Source organism: Microtus ochrogaster, unplaced genomic scaffold, assembly GCF_000317375.1.
Source record: "Microtus ochrogaster isolate Prairie Vole_2 unplaced genomic scaffold, MicOch1.0 UNK7, whole genome shotgun sequence".
Classification (NCBI taxonomy): Eukaryota; Metazoa; Chordata; class Mammalia; order Rodentia; family Cricetidae; genus Microtus; species Microtus ochrogaster.
In genome coordinates this window covers 5,052,511-5,067,008 of record NW_004949105.1, presented here as the reverse complement: position 1 = coordinate 5,067,008, position 14,498 = coordinate 5,052,511, and the positions used below count along the sequence as shown (strand labels likewise).

The 14,498-nt window shown below is 49.9% G+C and overlaps 2 protein-coding genes across 5 annotated transcripts in view; one reads left to right on the top strand and one right to left on the bottom strand.

Moving 5' to 3' along the window:
- Positions 1-5,813, top strand: part of Lamp1 (lysosomal associated membrane protein 1) — an 18,194-nt gene extending 12,381 nt beyond the window's left edge. For both annotated transcript variants that reach the window (XM_005366267.3, XM_005366265.3), the window contains 5 exons: positions 417-595; positions 3,221-3,340; positions 4,108-4,174; positions 4,261-4,431; positions 4,892-5,813. In XM_005366267.3, the coding sequence (XP_005366324.1) occupies positions 417-595; positions 3,221-3,340; positions 4,108-4,174; positions 4,261-4,431; positions 4,892-5,031 (677 nt within the window). In that variant the 3' untranslated portion in view covers positions 5,032-5,813. The remainder of the gene's footprint in view (positions 1-416; positions 596-3,220; positions 3,341-4,107; positions 4,175-4,260; positions 4,432-4,891) is intronic.
- Positions 1-14,498, bottom strand: part of Grtp1 (growth hormone regulated TBC protein 1) — a 32,091-nt gene that overhangs the window by 2,321 nt on the left and 15,272 nt on the right. The window contains exons 6-8 of one of the 3 annotated variants that reach the window (XM_026788793.1): positions 10,605-10,777; positions 10,348-10,533; positions 606-1,322 (exon numbers count right to left, since the gene is read on the bottom strand). In XM_026788793.1, the coding sequence (XP_026644594.1) occupies positions 1,311-1,322; positions 10,348-10,533; positions 10,605-10,777 (371 nt within the window). In that variant the 3' untranslated portion in view covers positions 606-1,310. Of the gene's footprint in view, positions 1-605; positions 1,323-5,898; positions 7,950-10,347; positions 10,534-10,604; positions 10,778-14,498 lie in introns of those variants that run through there. The other 2 variants (XM_005366264.2, XM_026788792.1) reach the window with 2 other exon arrangements.

Genomic DNA, 14,498 nt, shown 5'->3' with positions numbered 1-14,498 from the left:
GGCTGGTCTCGAACTCACAGAGATCCGCGTGCCTCTGCCTCCCAAGTGCTGGGACAGTGCCTTCCTTATGATAGCTCAGTGTGAACACTTGAATTCAAGCTACCTTCATCACCCCTTGTGACAGGGTGAAGTTTTCTCTTGGCCTCATCTCATAGTATAAGTTTTGTGTGCCTGTGTGCCCATGGAGAAGGGAGGCTAAGATGGGAAAATGTGTGGGACGGGGCAGGTGCTGACAGGTGGGCTAGGGTGCTCTGGGTCCTCTCTGTTCTACTGCCCAGGACCTGCTGTCCATGTACCTGGCAATTGTGGGTGGGAAGTGTCCTACAGAGTTTATAAGTGGGTGTTTCCACTTCTGATAAGCCTTCCAGCATCTGAGGTAGTCATAAGCAAACTTGACTTCTTTATTGTCCCTGCAGAGACACACTGCACGCAGGACGGACCTTCCCCAACCCCTGTGCCACCTAGCCCCTTGCCACCACTTGTGCCCACAAACCCCACTGTGGCTAAGTACAATGTGACTGGTGAAAACGGAACCTGCCTGCTTGCCTCTATGGCGCTACAGCTGAACATCACCTACTTGAAGAAGGACAACACGGTAGGAGGAGTGGGGGATTGGTTTATTCATGAGAGGAATATGGTGATGCAGGTTGTGGTGCAGAATTAGAGGCACTGCTGATCTGAGTCCCGTGTTCACTTTTGTCCATCGTTCTGAGTCTTGAGCTGCACTTTGTGATGGGGCTGTGGCACACCATCTGCCCAGGAAAGCCTTGCTGCTAACTAGCCACCTCACACAAGTGCCTACATCCTAGTGGGAGCATTGTTACACTTGTGAAGTTGTCTGTCCCAACAGGAACAGTATCTGTGGGGATGAGAGAAGGTTGTTGGTTTGAATTTTACAGTGTCTTATTCAACCAGGCCAAGGTTGTATGCACCTGTAGTCTTGGCTGTTCAGAAAGGTAAGCCTGAAGCAGAAGGACCTGTGGAGAATGGTAGGAAAAGCACTGGGGTCTTGTTTATTCAGTGCTCTCTAGAGAAATAGAATGTTTATCTGTAAGCCATTTTAGTAAGTCCCTTGTATATGTTAGGTACATGTATAATATATATTTATAGTATAGATAGATGAATAGATAAGTGGATGGATGGATGTCTTAGAGTGTCTGCTGCTGTGCAGAGACACCATGACCACAGCTACTCTTGGAAAGCATTTCGTTGGGGCTGGCGTACAGTTTAGCGGTTTAGTCCATAATCACCATAGCAGGAAGCGTGGTGGCAGGCAGGCAGACATGGTGCTGGAGAGGTAGCTGAAAGTTCTATGTCTGGATCTGCAGACAAAGGAAAAGACAGCCACTAGGCCTGGCTTGAGCTTCTGAAATCTCAGAGCCCGCCCCCAGTGACATAGCTTCTGCAAGGCCACACCTCCTAATAGTGACACTATTTATGGGCCTGTGAGGGGCCATTTTATTTCAGCCATCCCAATGTGTATGTTATATGATTTCTAAGAATAGGCTTGGTCCTGCTTGTTATGGTTTTGGTCCCTTTAAGAGACAAGCCACACCCATTCCCCTCCCCATCCGCTGAGGCAGGCTGATCTTCAGCTTCCGTCCTGAGCTCATTCTTTTTTCCATCTTCCTCTCAGAGAGGCAGCTTCGCTTCTGCCTCTCTCCCCACTTCTCTGCTTCCCCCCTTCTCTGTCTCTTCCTCCTCCTCCTACTCCTCCCTCCCTCCCTCCCTCCCTCTCTCTCTCTCTCTCTGTCCCCCCCTTCACCCTTCCTCCTCCATAACCCCCTGAATAAACATTCAACCTCACCCTGCATGTCGTGTCTATCCATGTTTCTGTCTTCTGCCCGCTCGCCATGTGTCTCCCTGCCTGGGACCAGCCATTGCTCGGGTACCAGCAGCCGTCTCTGCCTGGGGCCCACTGTCTGTTGCCACATGCCCGCCACCACTGCTCTGAGACCAGCAGCGGTCTCTGCCTGGGACTGGCTGCTCCCAGGGCCCGCTGTCTGCCGCCACTTGGCTCACCACCACTCGGGCCACTGCTCTGGGACCCGGCAGCCATTTCTGCCTGGGACTGGCTGCTCCCAGAGCCTGCTGCCTGCCACCACATGGCCCACCGCCACCATTTGGGACCTACAGCATTTCTGCTGCCTACTGCCACCAGGGATCTTGGAGCATTTTTTAAAAAAGAATAACACTGCCAACCTAACAATGACTGTCTACCAATGAAAGGTCCAAGAATCCAGTAGTTGTTCAGTGCACCAGGCTGGATGCCTCAGCTCTTCTTCCAGATACAGCAGAATCCCCAAGAGTAGGCTCTAAAGCCAGTGATTGAATGAACTTGCTAGCAAGAAAAAACAGGCTAAAGCATGAGCTTCCTCCTCCCATGTCCTTTATACAGGCTGCCAGCAGAAGGTGTGACCCAGATTAAAAGTGGGTTTTCCCTGAGGAGGAAGGATTGCAGGAGCCAGAGGAGTCAAGGACACCACAAGAAAAACCACAGAACCAACTAATCTGGGTTCCTAGTGACTCATAGAGACTGGGCAATTAGGGAGCCTGCATGGGTCTGACCTAGGCCCTCTGCTTATGTTATGGCTATGTAGCTTGGTCTTCTTGTGGGACAGTAGGAGTTGGGGCTGTCTCCAACTCTGCCTGCTTTTAGGACCCTTTTCATCCCACTGAGATGCCTCATCCAGCCTTAATATGAGCAGACATGCCTAGTCTTACTGCAACTTGATATGTCGTGTTTGGTTGATAGCCCTAGGAGAATTGCCCTTTTCTGAAGAGAAATGGTGGAAGAGTGGATGAGAGCCTGGAGGGGGCACTAGGAGGAGAGGAGAGAGGGGAAACTGGTCAGGAAATAATATATGAGAAAATAATAAATCAAGAAAAAAATTTAGGTGGTTCTTCCCACTTCAAATAATTTAATTAAGAAGAAACTTCTCACAAGTGTACTCAGCCATTTGGGTTTTAGTTATTCCAGGTATTGTCGAGTCGACACCGAGAATAGCCATCATAGGGTCCAGTCCAAGCCTCTGGTGCAAGGTAGCATTCTGAATAGTAGCACTAATCAGAACCCAGAAATCTCTGGACGGGTGTGGTTAATAGTTCTCCTGGCTTGTTCAAGTGGGTGTTATCACTTCATTAGCCATTGATGGTCGTGTCTGTGGTTTGAGAGGGTTACCAGAGACTGGATTGATGACTTGTTTGCTTTTCTTGTCAGACTGTGACCAGAGTGTTCAACATCAGCCCAAATGACACATTTAATGGGACCTGCGATATCTCTGCGGTGACCCTGAGAGTTGGGAACAACAGCACTCTCCTGCAGTTGAGATTCGGGATGGTGAGGTTCTGTTCTAGTTTGTCAAGTGGAACATGCTCACTAGATTCCTCATGTGTCACCTCTCTCATGCCCTCGGTATGGGTGGCAGGCAGCAGAAGAGTTCAGTGCTTCCTTGGGAAAAAGAGGTGGCTCTCTCCTTTCTGCCCACCCTGTGTGATAGGAGTTCTACCTTTCCTTCCTCACTTCTCACCAGCAAACATCCCTGACTTCATCTGCATATATCTGGGGAAGACCTATTGTGAGTTAGGTAATGGGGGTGGCTGCAAAGAGCAGTGTGTGAAGCCAGGCTGTGCCACCTGCTCCTTACTGCCATTCTTTCTACTGCTTGTACCATCTCCTGGGAAGAGTCACATTTATAGTTTGCAAAGTCAACCAAAGTTAATGGCTCATGGAGTATCTTTGTTTCTGTAGTCCTGGGTAATGTATGTGCCCGCAGCCTCCTGTGTGTCTCCCAACTGTATCCCAGCCAGCATAAACATTTTAATAAGATACACAAATGAACTCAATAATTTCTTATAAGAAAGTATGGAGCTGGACCATGGTGTCATATGCCTTTAAAACCAGCACTCAGGAGACAGAGGCAAGCAGATCTCTAACTTCCAGGTCAATCTGGTTTACAGAGTAGTCCCAGGACAGCAGGGCAACACAAAGGAATCCTGTCTAGAAAAACAAAGTCTGGAATGGGCTAACCAAAATATATGCTGTTTTTGTGCTGCCAATGTAGATGTCCTATTAATCAGGTGCCTGGCGGGTGTCTTTTCTTTTAGAATGCCACTTCGAGCCTGTTTTTCCTACAAGATGTCCAGTTGAACATGACTCTTCCTGATGCCAAAGGTGAGATTTGCTTCCTCCTTCCTGTGGTTCATGTGCTCCTCGCCCAGTGTAGCCCACGGTTGAGCGGACTCTGTCTCCCATTGCAGATTCCTCATTCTATGCCTCTAACAGTTCACTGAGAGCTCTTCAGGCCACGATCGGGAACTCGTACAAGTGCAACACTGAGGAGCACATCTTCGTCAGCCAGACCTTTTCCCTCAATGTCTTCAGTATTCAGGTCCAGGCTTTCAAAGTTGAAAGTGGCAGATTTGGGTCTGGTAAGTAATATCCATAGTAACGGTAACAAAAGAAGCGTCTTAGATCTTCTTGTGGGACCAAGATGTCAGGGCGAGAAGCACCCTTTTTCTTCAGAGAGTGTTTCCTCGTCCCCTTGTGAGGAAGGAACTGCAGGCATAGGTATGTGAGGCAAGGGTGCCATGGATGAGGAAAGACATTGAGGAAAGTGACAGTAGTGGCTCTCTCTAAAAGTGGTTTTGAGGGACCTGTGCCTAGGTACAGCACAGCTGACCATTGGTCCAGAGTGGTTGGCACCGTTCATTCTAATTTGGGTGGAGCGTACCTGGGCTCTCCAAGCTGCACAGAGAAGGCTCATGCCTGCATATTTGCCAGAGGTAGTGAACTTATCATCCCTACCCAGGCCTCATCCTCTCCCCTCAGGAACAAGAGGGTGGGGAGGGTGGACTCCATAGTGAATACACTGGACTGTCTTTCTTGCAGTGGAAGAGTGTGTGCAGGATGGTAACAACATGCTGATCCCCATTGCTGTGGGCGGTGCCCTGGCAGGGCTGGTCCTCATCGTCCTCATCGCCTACCTCATCGGCAGGAAGAGGAGTCATGCTGGCTACCAGACCATCTAACCTGGTGGGTGGGCGGGTGCACCACAGACACACAGGGGTCTGTTCTTACGTCCCGAGCTTAGATAGGTGTGGAAGGGAGGCACACTTTCTGGCAAACTGTTTTCAAATCTGCTTTATCAAATGTGAAGTTCATCTTGCAACATTTACTATGCACAAGGAATAACTATTGAAATGACGGTGTTAATTTTGCTAACTGGGTTAAATATTTTGCTAACTGGTTAAATGTTAATGTTACCAAAGTAGAGCTCTAAGGAGAACAAGAAGGTTTTTTTGGAATCGCACAGGCTCCCCCATTTGACTTTTTAAGATTTGGTGTTTGGTTTCTTCATTCTTTTACTCGGATTTAGCCTTACAAAGGGAATTTCTGGTCTGAACCCTTGGGCCTGGTGAGGGCGGCTGATGGTTCGGCTGCACACTGCAGATGCCAGAAGGGGCGAGCAGGAAGCCCTGCCGCAGAGGCGTACACAGGCTCAACCTCTGGACATTCAGTTGGGCTGCTGGCCTGGGGGGCTGGCATCTGGCTGGGCACATTCACCAGTGTTTTGTGCTCTGCCACCCACGCGCTGGCACTTTTCTAAATAGAAAATGGCATTATTTTTATTTACTTTTTGTAAAGTGATTTCCAGTCTTCTGTTGGTATTCAGGGTGGCCCTGTTTCTGCACTGTGTACAATAATAGATTCACACTGCTGACCTGTCCTGCGGCGTAGGTGGGTTGTACACTGAGGACCAGCTCACGTGTAATGCATTGCTGTAACGATGCTAATAAAAAGTCTCCTTCTTTGTCTGTCTGGACCTTGTGCCTCTGTGATCCACCAGGAGAGCCCTCGGAGTGATGCTGATAGGGTTTGGGGACTGTGGGGGGGAGGGTGAAATTGTGTTGCTCATGTGCTTAGGTTTGGGACAGTGTTGGGATAGCCAGCCTTGTGCTTAGCAACCAGGAGAAAACTAAATGGTGGTTATTGTTTTGTTAAAGGAAATGTTACTGGTCATGGTTCTAGATGCTAGGTGGTTTGTTACTGTTTTGAGGCAGAATTTCATATAGTTGATGGCCTTGAACTTTCTGTTCAATGGTTCTGTTAAAGGGTGCTTTAAGTTCCTGAGATGAGAAGCATGTGCTGCCATGTCTGCTTTTAGATGAGTCTTAATTAATGATGATGTGGCTGTATAATTAGTCTCCAGATGAGCCACACCTGTGTCACAAGAACTACATACACATCAGACCTGGGCTGAGCTGAAGAGGCCAGTGCCGTTTCCTTGAAGGTCTGATCTGTCCACCCTCCTTTCTGTCCTCTCAGGCACAGGCTGTCTGGCACAGACCAAGCCATGCCAGACTAAGCAGCTGCAGCCTTCTGCAGTGTCTTCTGCTCACAGGTGAGATTTGTAAGGACTTAGGAAACCTCTCCAATGACCACAGCAGCTGTATTCATTGATGTGAGAGGTCACCATCCTAAAGTGCCCTACCCCATCTTGTGGGCCATCTCCCTCTGGGTGCAGAAGTTAGAACAGGAGCCCTGCCATAGAAGCATCATGTGTCTCTGACTTTAGAAGCCAACAGCAAGCAATGCAGACTCCACACTGGCAAGCACTTCCAAGGTTTGCTTGCTGGCCCTGGAACTCGAACCTCCTGTCCGGTCACCGAAGGGGTCCTAGACTCCTGCCTTTGTGGAGAGGGAATCTGTACCTCTGGAGATACTCTGTTGGGGTCGCTGGCAGGGTGGGTGCAGGTTTTACCTTTCTGGTCTGAACAGAACAGGAGCAGCTTGAAGTCAGCTGTTAGAAAGGGACTGAGCTGAAGAGAGTTCTGTTCCTTGACTGGGGTAGGCTCTCTACCACTCAGACTGAGCACATGAGTTCTCCCCCAGGTGACTCTAGCTGCTCCCTGGGGCCCCAGCACGCTTCCCTCCCAGCTATATCTTGGGGGCGGGGCGTGCATACTGCCTTGTGAAATATCTCTACAGTAGTGTTAGGTACAGCTGTGGGTCTGCCCACTCCCAGACAGAGTTAGTACATCACGCTTTAGAGGATTTGGGGCCATCCAGGTAAGACTACTGGGCAGCTTTGATAAATGATTTGGTGTGAGGGGGGTCCCTTTCAGCTGTCATACTGGCTTCAAGACAATGGGCTCAGTGCTTATTTGCAACTAATGGCAGCTGCCATTGGTCAAGACCTGATGATCTAGCTTCATGAACAGCCTGTCCCAGAGGAGATTTCGTCAGTCTGCCAGGCTGTGCTGTGGCTGTGGGACATTAGGGTGGATGTTTTAGAAGGTCTGAATGGAGGACAGGGACTTCACCAACCTAGCTATAAGGTCCATTTCTAAAAAGCAAGTATAACCATGTTTAGCAGGTGGGCTGCTCTGCTCCATCTATCCCTCATAGGGCCTGTCTGTGTAGGCACAGCACGAAAGTATCCTGGGAAGGTGGGGGTGGGCCACACGTGACAGTCACTAACTTCAGGTTGAATGACACTAGGAAACTCACCGCTGACCTCTACTCAACAAAATGTGTGCTTCCTGTCTCACGTTCCCGACATCTCAGGGGAAATAGATATTTCCAATGTGTGCCTATGTCTCAAAAAACAACATACGGTGCCAGGACCCGGGTACGGCCTGGTAGGCGATTGCTGAGCCATCTCACTGGGCCAGATAATTCTAACTTAGACTCCAAAGACAGGCAAAATGTGTAGAGCACATTTTAAATCATTTTCTTTTAAAAGTTCACATTACTAGTGTCAAGACTTCAAGTATTTACAGAGGAACTGCGCGGTCGGAATCGGTAAAGTGTCTGCTGTGGCGGTAGAGTTGCAGCAGCGAAATGGGCTTGGGCCTCAGCCCTGGGTCAGCAGCACAGCCCGGCAGCTCTCACGCAGTCTGCTGATGGTCGTCATGGACAAGCTGCCTGGCTCTGAAAAGATTTTCTGCAAGAAAGGCAAGTGTCTTTCCAAACAACCCCTCATGACACATTTTTCACTTTGTGTGGTGTTACTTTAATCCCACCACTTAAGGGACAGGCACAGGCAGGTCTCTGAGTTTGAGGCCAGCCTGGTCTATAGAGTTGAGTTCTAAGACAGCCCTTGCTACACAGAGAAACCCTGTCTCAAAAAAAAAAAAAGTTGGCACCTAGCAGGCCGACCAACCTGCCAAGCTTTGACAGGGAGGTGGCCTGGGTGAAGATTCCATTTCCCAGAAGATACGGCAGCACGGTGCCCTGCGCTACCCTAAAGCGGTTACCCCAAGACAGCCACAGTGCTCTAGTACACTTAGTTTTTGGTTTCTCCAAATCCCAAGCAACAGTGGCTACTACAATCCTGAGGTACAGAGGTCAGTCAACCAAGTCCTGGAGTGTCACGCTCAGCTCAGGGTCTGGCTCTGCCACGTGATGAGGAAACCAGAGGAATGGAGACAGTTCTCTGAGAAAGGTAAGGTACGGCCTGGGCATCCCTGCCTCCACATCACATAAAAGCATGTCTGAGTTTGTTCGCTTGGCATCCAAACCAGACTAATGAGGTACACAGCGTGAGCCACACTTAGACTTCTACCCATGAATGGAGATCATCTCTTCCAGGTCTATGAGGGAAGACCATGTGGGCTCTATCTTGTAGGGGGCACAGGAGAGGTTATTCCAGCTCCTGAGAAAATGTAAACCATTCTTCCCAAGAAGCACCATGTAAATGGCTGTGGAAAGATGAGATGTATTGTTCTAGGAGCCAAGCTCAGGGGAGGTGGCAAGGTGCCTTCACCGAGCCGTTTCACTAGACCAAATAATTCAATTATAACTGCAAAGATAATGATAACAAGAGCTGCAAAACACCATGATTTTAAATCACTCAGGGCACAGGGACAATAAAACACAACTTTCAGTTCCAGTTCTTCATGGGGACAGGAACTGGTGGCAGGCACTACCTGCCTGTAGATATGAAGGAAGGATGTCCCCCAGGCACTGTCCAGACACTTGAATCTTGTCTATGAGAACACAGATCCTCTGTAGTCTGTGAGCCGCTGGTTCTGGAAAGCCTGGAGTCTGTCTGCTTTTTTATTCTATGTTGCTATTATACTTAAGTTTGGGATGAAGCCCCAACTCCAAGAAGCTCACGGAAGAGCTCTCTCCACCACACCTAGACCTCCCTGGCTTGGCTTCAGCCTCCTAATATGAGGAATGGGAAACAGCTGTGGGGTTGTTTCCCAGATCCCTACGGGGCCCACCACAGGTTCCCGCCCCTTTACCCACTCGGAACTGCTCACATTTCACCTGAACTACAAAAATTAGAAGCAACCCAGGTATGTATGGGTATCCTTTCTAGAGGTATATACCCAAGTGGTAAATTCTGGGGGTTTTGTTTTAACTTCTTTGGGCTTTTTTTGAGACAGGGTTTCTCTATATAGCCCAGGCTGGCCTCTCACATAGATCCTCCCGGTCTTGGCCTCCCTAGTGGAGCTCTAGGACTAAAGTTTTGTGGGGTTTTTTTGTTTGTTTTTTTTTTGTTTGTTTGTTTTTTCAGACAGGGACTCTATGTAGTTCTGGCTATCCTAGAACTCTATGTGTAGACCAGGCTGGCCTTGAACTCACAAAGATCCTTCTGAGTGCTGGGAATAAAGGAAATGAGTTGCTAACCCCACTCCATCCCACCCCACCCCCGCCCCAGCCTCAAAGGGTGCTTGCCAGGAAGGGGCTTCAAGCATGGTAGAACAGAACATGGAAGGGACCTCTGCAGCGTCCTCAGACTTAGTGCTGGATGTGACGATGCACTTTTAATCCCAGGCTTCAGAAGACAGCCTGATAGCTGAAGTTTGAATCCAGTGTTGTCTACATAAGAAGGTCCAAGCCAGCCCTGAGTCAAACCAACAAAAACTTGAAACCTCAGGTTCTGTTTTGCATGGGTTCCTGCCAGGGTCACTCAGCTCCGGACTCTGCTGGCTTCTCAGTCCTCCAGCCTTGGTTTTGCCCAGTCTCATCCCCACCTCGTCCTTAGCAGTTTCCAGCCGGTCCACACAGCCTGCATTTCCTAGCCTCACAAGTGGCCCTCTGAGGTGCCAAGGATCAGGGCAGGAGGGAAAGCTGGTGGTCAAGAGCTGGTGATGAGACTGAGCTAGCTGAGGATGTGAAGGCCTCACTAACATGCCTGCTCCCTTTCCCAGACAACAGAACAAGCTCTCCAGGTAAAGAGCAGTGGCCTCAGACTTGAGATCAGAGAGACTTTTGGGCAGCTCTCAACTCACAGGAACTGATACTCAGCAGAGACACCAGGACACTTGACAGTTGCTGGGTGGGACAGAGAACTGCCCCTCCCTGCACAAGCCAAGCAGCCCAGAACTTACCTGCATGAACGTGTGACACTCAGTCACAAAGTCCCCTTTGGTGATCTGCTTGAACTTGTCACAGATGTCTGGAACACTGCTGGCTTCCAATATAAATTCCTGATGTTGCTTAATTAAGGTCAGAGCAACCCGGAAGATGATCTTGGAGCCTTCGTTGAACAAGCAGTCCCAGATCCGTAGTACCGTCTGTAGAGACAGAGATCCCCAGTCACTCTACAGCAGCCCCCCCAGGCCCTGAGGTTGATCAGGGTACTCACCTCCACCGGCAGGATGTCCACAAACAGGCAGATGAACCAGCGGGATACCAGCAGGGTCCACAGCACACCATGGGCGTCCATCAGGGCTGCCACTGCTGGCAGCTTCATCCTCACCAGCTCTGCCAGGACCTCCTGATCAGTCTTCAGCCCCAGCATTGCTGGGCTGTAGTAATCTGCCACACAGAGGGGACAGAACCGAGACTCAGATCAGTAGGGCCTGGGGGCAGAAGCCTATATTCCCAGGTTCTTGGGAGGCTTAATTCAAGGACTGCTTGAGCTGCAGAGAGTTCAAGGACAGCCTGGATAGTTCATGAGCCCCTGTTTCAAAATGGAAGTTAAGAAGAGGGCTAAGGGTGTAGGCCAGTGGTAGAGCATTGGCGTAGATAGCAAGCTCACGGGTCCTGGGTTTCATCTTCCGTACAGAAAGATTCATGACCCATGGGAAGAAATTTTGACATAAGCTCCTCCGTGGAGGAGCCTCGAAGGCACCCAGCTTAGTAAGCTAGGTCAGAAAAGACAAGTCCTCGGGACATAGACTCAGGTGAACCACGGTGAGGAACAGGAGTCACAGGTCAGTGGCTCTATGACGTCGTCAGGATAGGTTCAGGCCACAGCAAACAGGTGAGGAATGGGAGGCACAGGTTTCAGATTCTCAGGGCTGGGATGCAGCTCAGCTGGCACGGCACTTGTCTAGCAGGCAAGAAGCCCTGAGTTTATCCAGTACTTCATACAACTAGGTATGGTGGCACACCTGAAATCCCAACACTTGGGACAGTAGCACTTATCTGGATAGTGAGTTTGAGACTAGCCTGGGCTACATGGGGCGGAGAGGGGGAGCAGAGGGATGGGGAAGGAAATGTTAGGGTAAAAATTTTATATTACAACAATAATCAAATTCTCAAATGCTTCCAACAGCATTTCATTTGAAGACACAGGTCTTAACAAAATACTTTTGGGTTCCCTATTTAATTTTTTTTCTTTAAATTACAGTGCTTTATTCAGTGGGCAGGAGGGGCAGGTGGGCTGTCACAACCATGCAGATGGAGATCAGAGGACCAGCTTCTGGACTCGGCCCCCTCTGTTCAGCAATGTGGTTGCCTAGGAGACAAGTGGCTTTGCCCACTGAGCCATCTCACTGGCCTTCCTACTTAACTTTTTAAAAAACTTGTTAGGGGCCGGGCGATGGTGGCGCACGCCTTTAATCCCAGCACTCGGGAGGCAGAGGCAGGTGGATCTCTGTGAGTTCGAGACCAGCCTGGTCTACCAGAGCTAGTGCCAGGACAGGCTCCAAAGCCACAGAGAAACCCTGTCTCAAAAAAAAAAAAAAAAACTTGTTAGGGCAATGCTAATGCTTGGTTTACGCTACAAAAGAAATCATTAAGTCTATGACAAGACAGAAAGCCATGGCACACTAACTATACACCAACAGTGTCCTGCTCATGAAGTGAGCCACTGTGGCATGGGATGAAGAGTGCACACTCATTTGACACCAGGGTTGGAACTGACTCTGTTGACACGGGAGTGCAGGGCAGCCTAGCTCAAGGAAGGAGGAAGGAGAAGCTGTCCTCTTCCACACACTTGCCTTGAATCTTCCTCTGGGGGCCTTTCCACCCTTTGTTCTCTGCCTTGTTTCTGCTGGTGACTTATTCTGGGTGTTGTTGGTGACGGTGGGAAGGTTTCTGAGATAGGTTCTCTCTCTGAACCCCAGGATGACCTACAATTGGTGACCCCCTTGCCCTGACCTCCTAAATGCATGGATTATAAACTAGGATTACACACCCAGCTGGCTAACCGTTCATCCTGTTGAGCTGGGAGAGGCGTGTGCAGAGACAGCCAGGGCCATCCCCAGGTCTGTCCTCCCAGCAGAGGCAGGGAAGATTTGCAAAGGAGTATTTCATGACCTTGGCCTTGCTTGGAAGCTTAGAGCAGCTTCCAAAAATAGAGCCATTCGAACTCCACGGCCCTGACACGGTCTCCCAGGGGAGGATTACATTAACCCCTTCCTCCCACTCTCCTGTGGTATGACCACACTGTACACTGGCCCAGAGCCATGCACAGCCCTAGCTCCAGTGCCTCTCCTAGTCCAGGGACATCCATGCCTTTGTTCAGAGCCCCACACCTAGCTCAGCCACCACATCCTGGCTGCCCCACAAAAGGCAGAGGTCCCCACGTTCTAATAGCAAATCCAGGAAGAGCCACAGAGTGGTGTGGTCTGCAGGTGGCTGACTTTCTAAGACTTTTCATTCCACATGTTTCCATATGCAGTTGTATGCATTGTGTCACATGTTTCCATATGCAGTTGCATGCATTCTGGGTCACACATGCTGAGACTCCACCAGTTTGCTACCAATCACAGATAGGACATGTCAAAAGGACTTATCACTAGTGCCAGTTTGCAGGCTGGCAGAGAGGCTCTGCTGCGAATGGGGGAATCGGCACCTTCTGTTAGGAACCACTAGGGAGCCGGGCAGTGGTGGCGCACGCCTTTAATCCCAGCACCCACGAGGCAGAAGCAGGCGGATCTCTGGGAGTTCAAGGCCAGCCTGGTTTACAAGAGCTAGTTCTGGGACAGACACCAAAGCTAACAGTGAAACCCTGTCTCAAAAAACCAAAAAAAAAAAAAAAAAAAAAAAAAAAGGAACCACTAGCTAGCGAGGCCAGCTTGGCCCTGCAAGCAGCCTAAATGAGAAGAAGGAGCTGGGTGGTGGGATGGTAGTGCACGCCTGTAGTCCCAGTACTCAACAGAAGCAGGCAGAGCTCTGTGAGTTCGAGGTCAGCTTGATCTACAGAGTGAGTTCCAGGATAGAAAAAAAAACTGTATCAAAAACAAACAAACAAAAAAGGTGAAAGCTCAAGTCTAGAGTCCAGGGCAGACCCAGGCAGAATCCTTGGGTCTGGGCCATATCAGGGTCTACAGAACAAAGGGATGGCATGGGCTACTGTGCTGGAACCCCTCACTGTGGACAGGCTGGGAGTTTGGAGACAGCTGTGCACAGACAATGAAGAAGGCCCCAAAGCTATCATTGTATGAGCCTACGAAACAGTATCTCACACATACACACATACACACACCCCCTGCGTACCCAGGCCTCGCAGGTAGATCTCCATAGCTCGGTCATCTCTCAGTGAGGGCCCAGGTCTGGAGGTTCAGCCTTGGAGACCAGTGCCTTCCCCTTGCTGTGCCCTGGGGTTACCACTCTGTGGCTCTGTGCCCCGCTCACAGATCCTCACCCCAGCTCTACCTACCTGCACACAGCCACATCCCTAGTTAAAGGACATCCTGAGGATCGCTCTCACATCTTAGGCAAAGAGCAGAGACAGAGGAGTCTGATCTTCAGGATAAAGCGTTCCTTCATTTGTCCTAAACCCTAGCCATAGCATAAGTCCAACTCAACACACAGGGGCCCCAACCTACAGAATGTCCCTGTGTGCTTCTAGTCTAAATCCCACAGAGTCTCCTTGACCTCAAGGGTGTCAAAACAAGGCATTCTGGGAGAGGCTGTCTTCCCTAGCACGTCTCACAGTGCGCTCCTGTTGGTGCCTAACTCACAAGTCATCACAGGCGTGTGCTCCCAGGAAAGAACGGCACACCAAGGCTCAGCATCCAGGAGCCCGTGTCTTGGGGTGCACCCTGGAGTCTGAAGTGGTACTGAATTATCTCCCACACCCTCTCCTGGCCTTTCAGATAAGAATTCCCCAGATGTCTCAGGCTGTCCTTGAACTCCTGACCCTCTGATGACAGTGTGGGCCACCATTCCCAGCATACACTGCTCTTTTGAACGGATGAGAAATGCTTCTGTGGGTCTGAAGGTTAAGAACTTGGGAACATAACTGGTGAGCATGAACAACGAAAGTAAATGGACTTTAAAAGTCATCAAGATGGGAAGCTGGGGG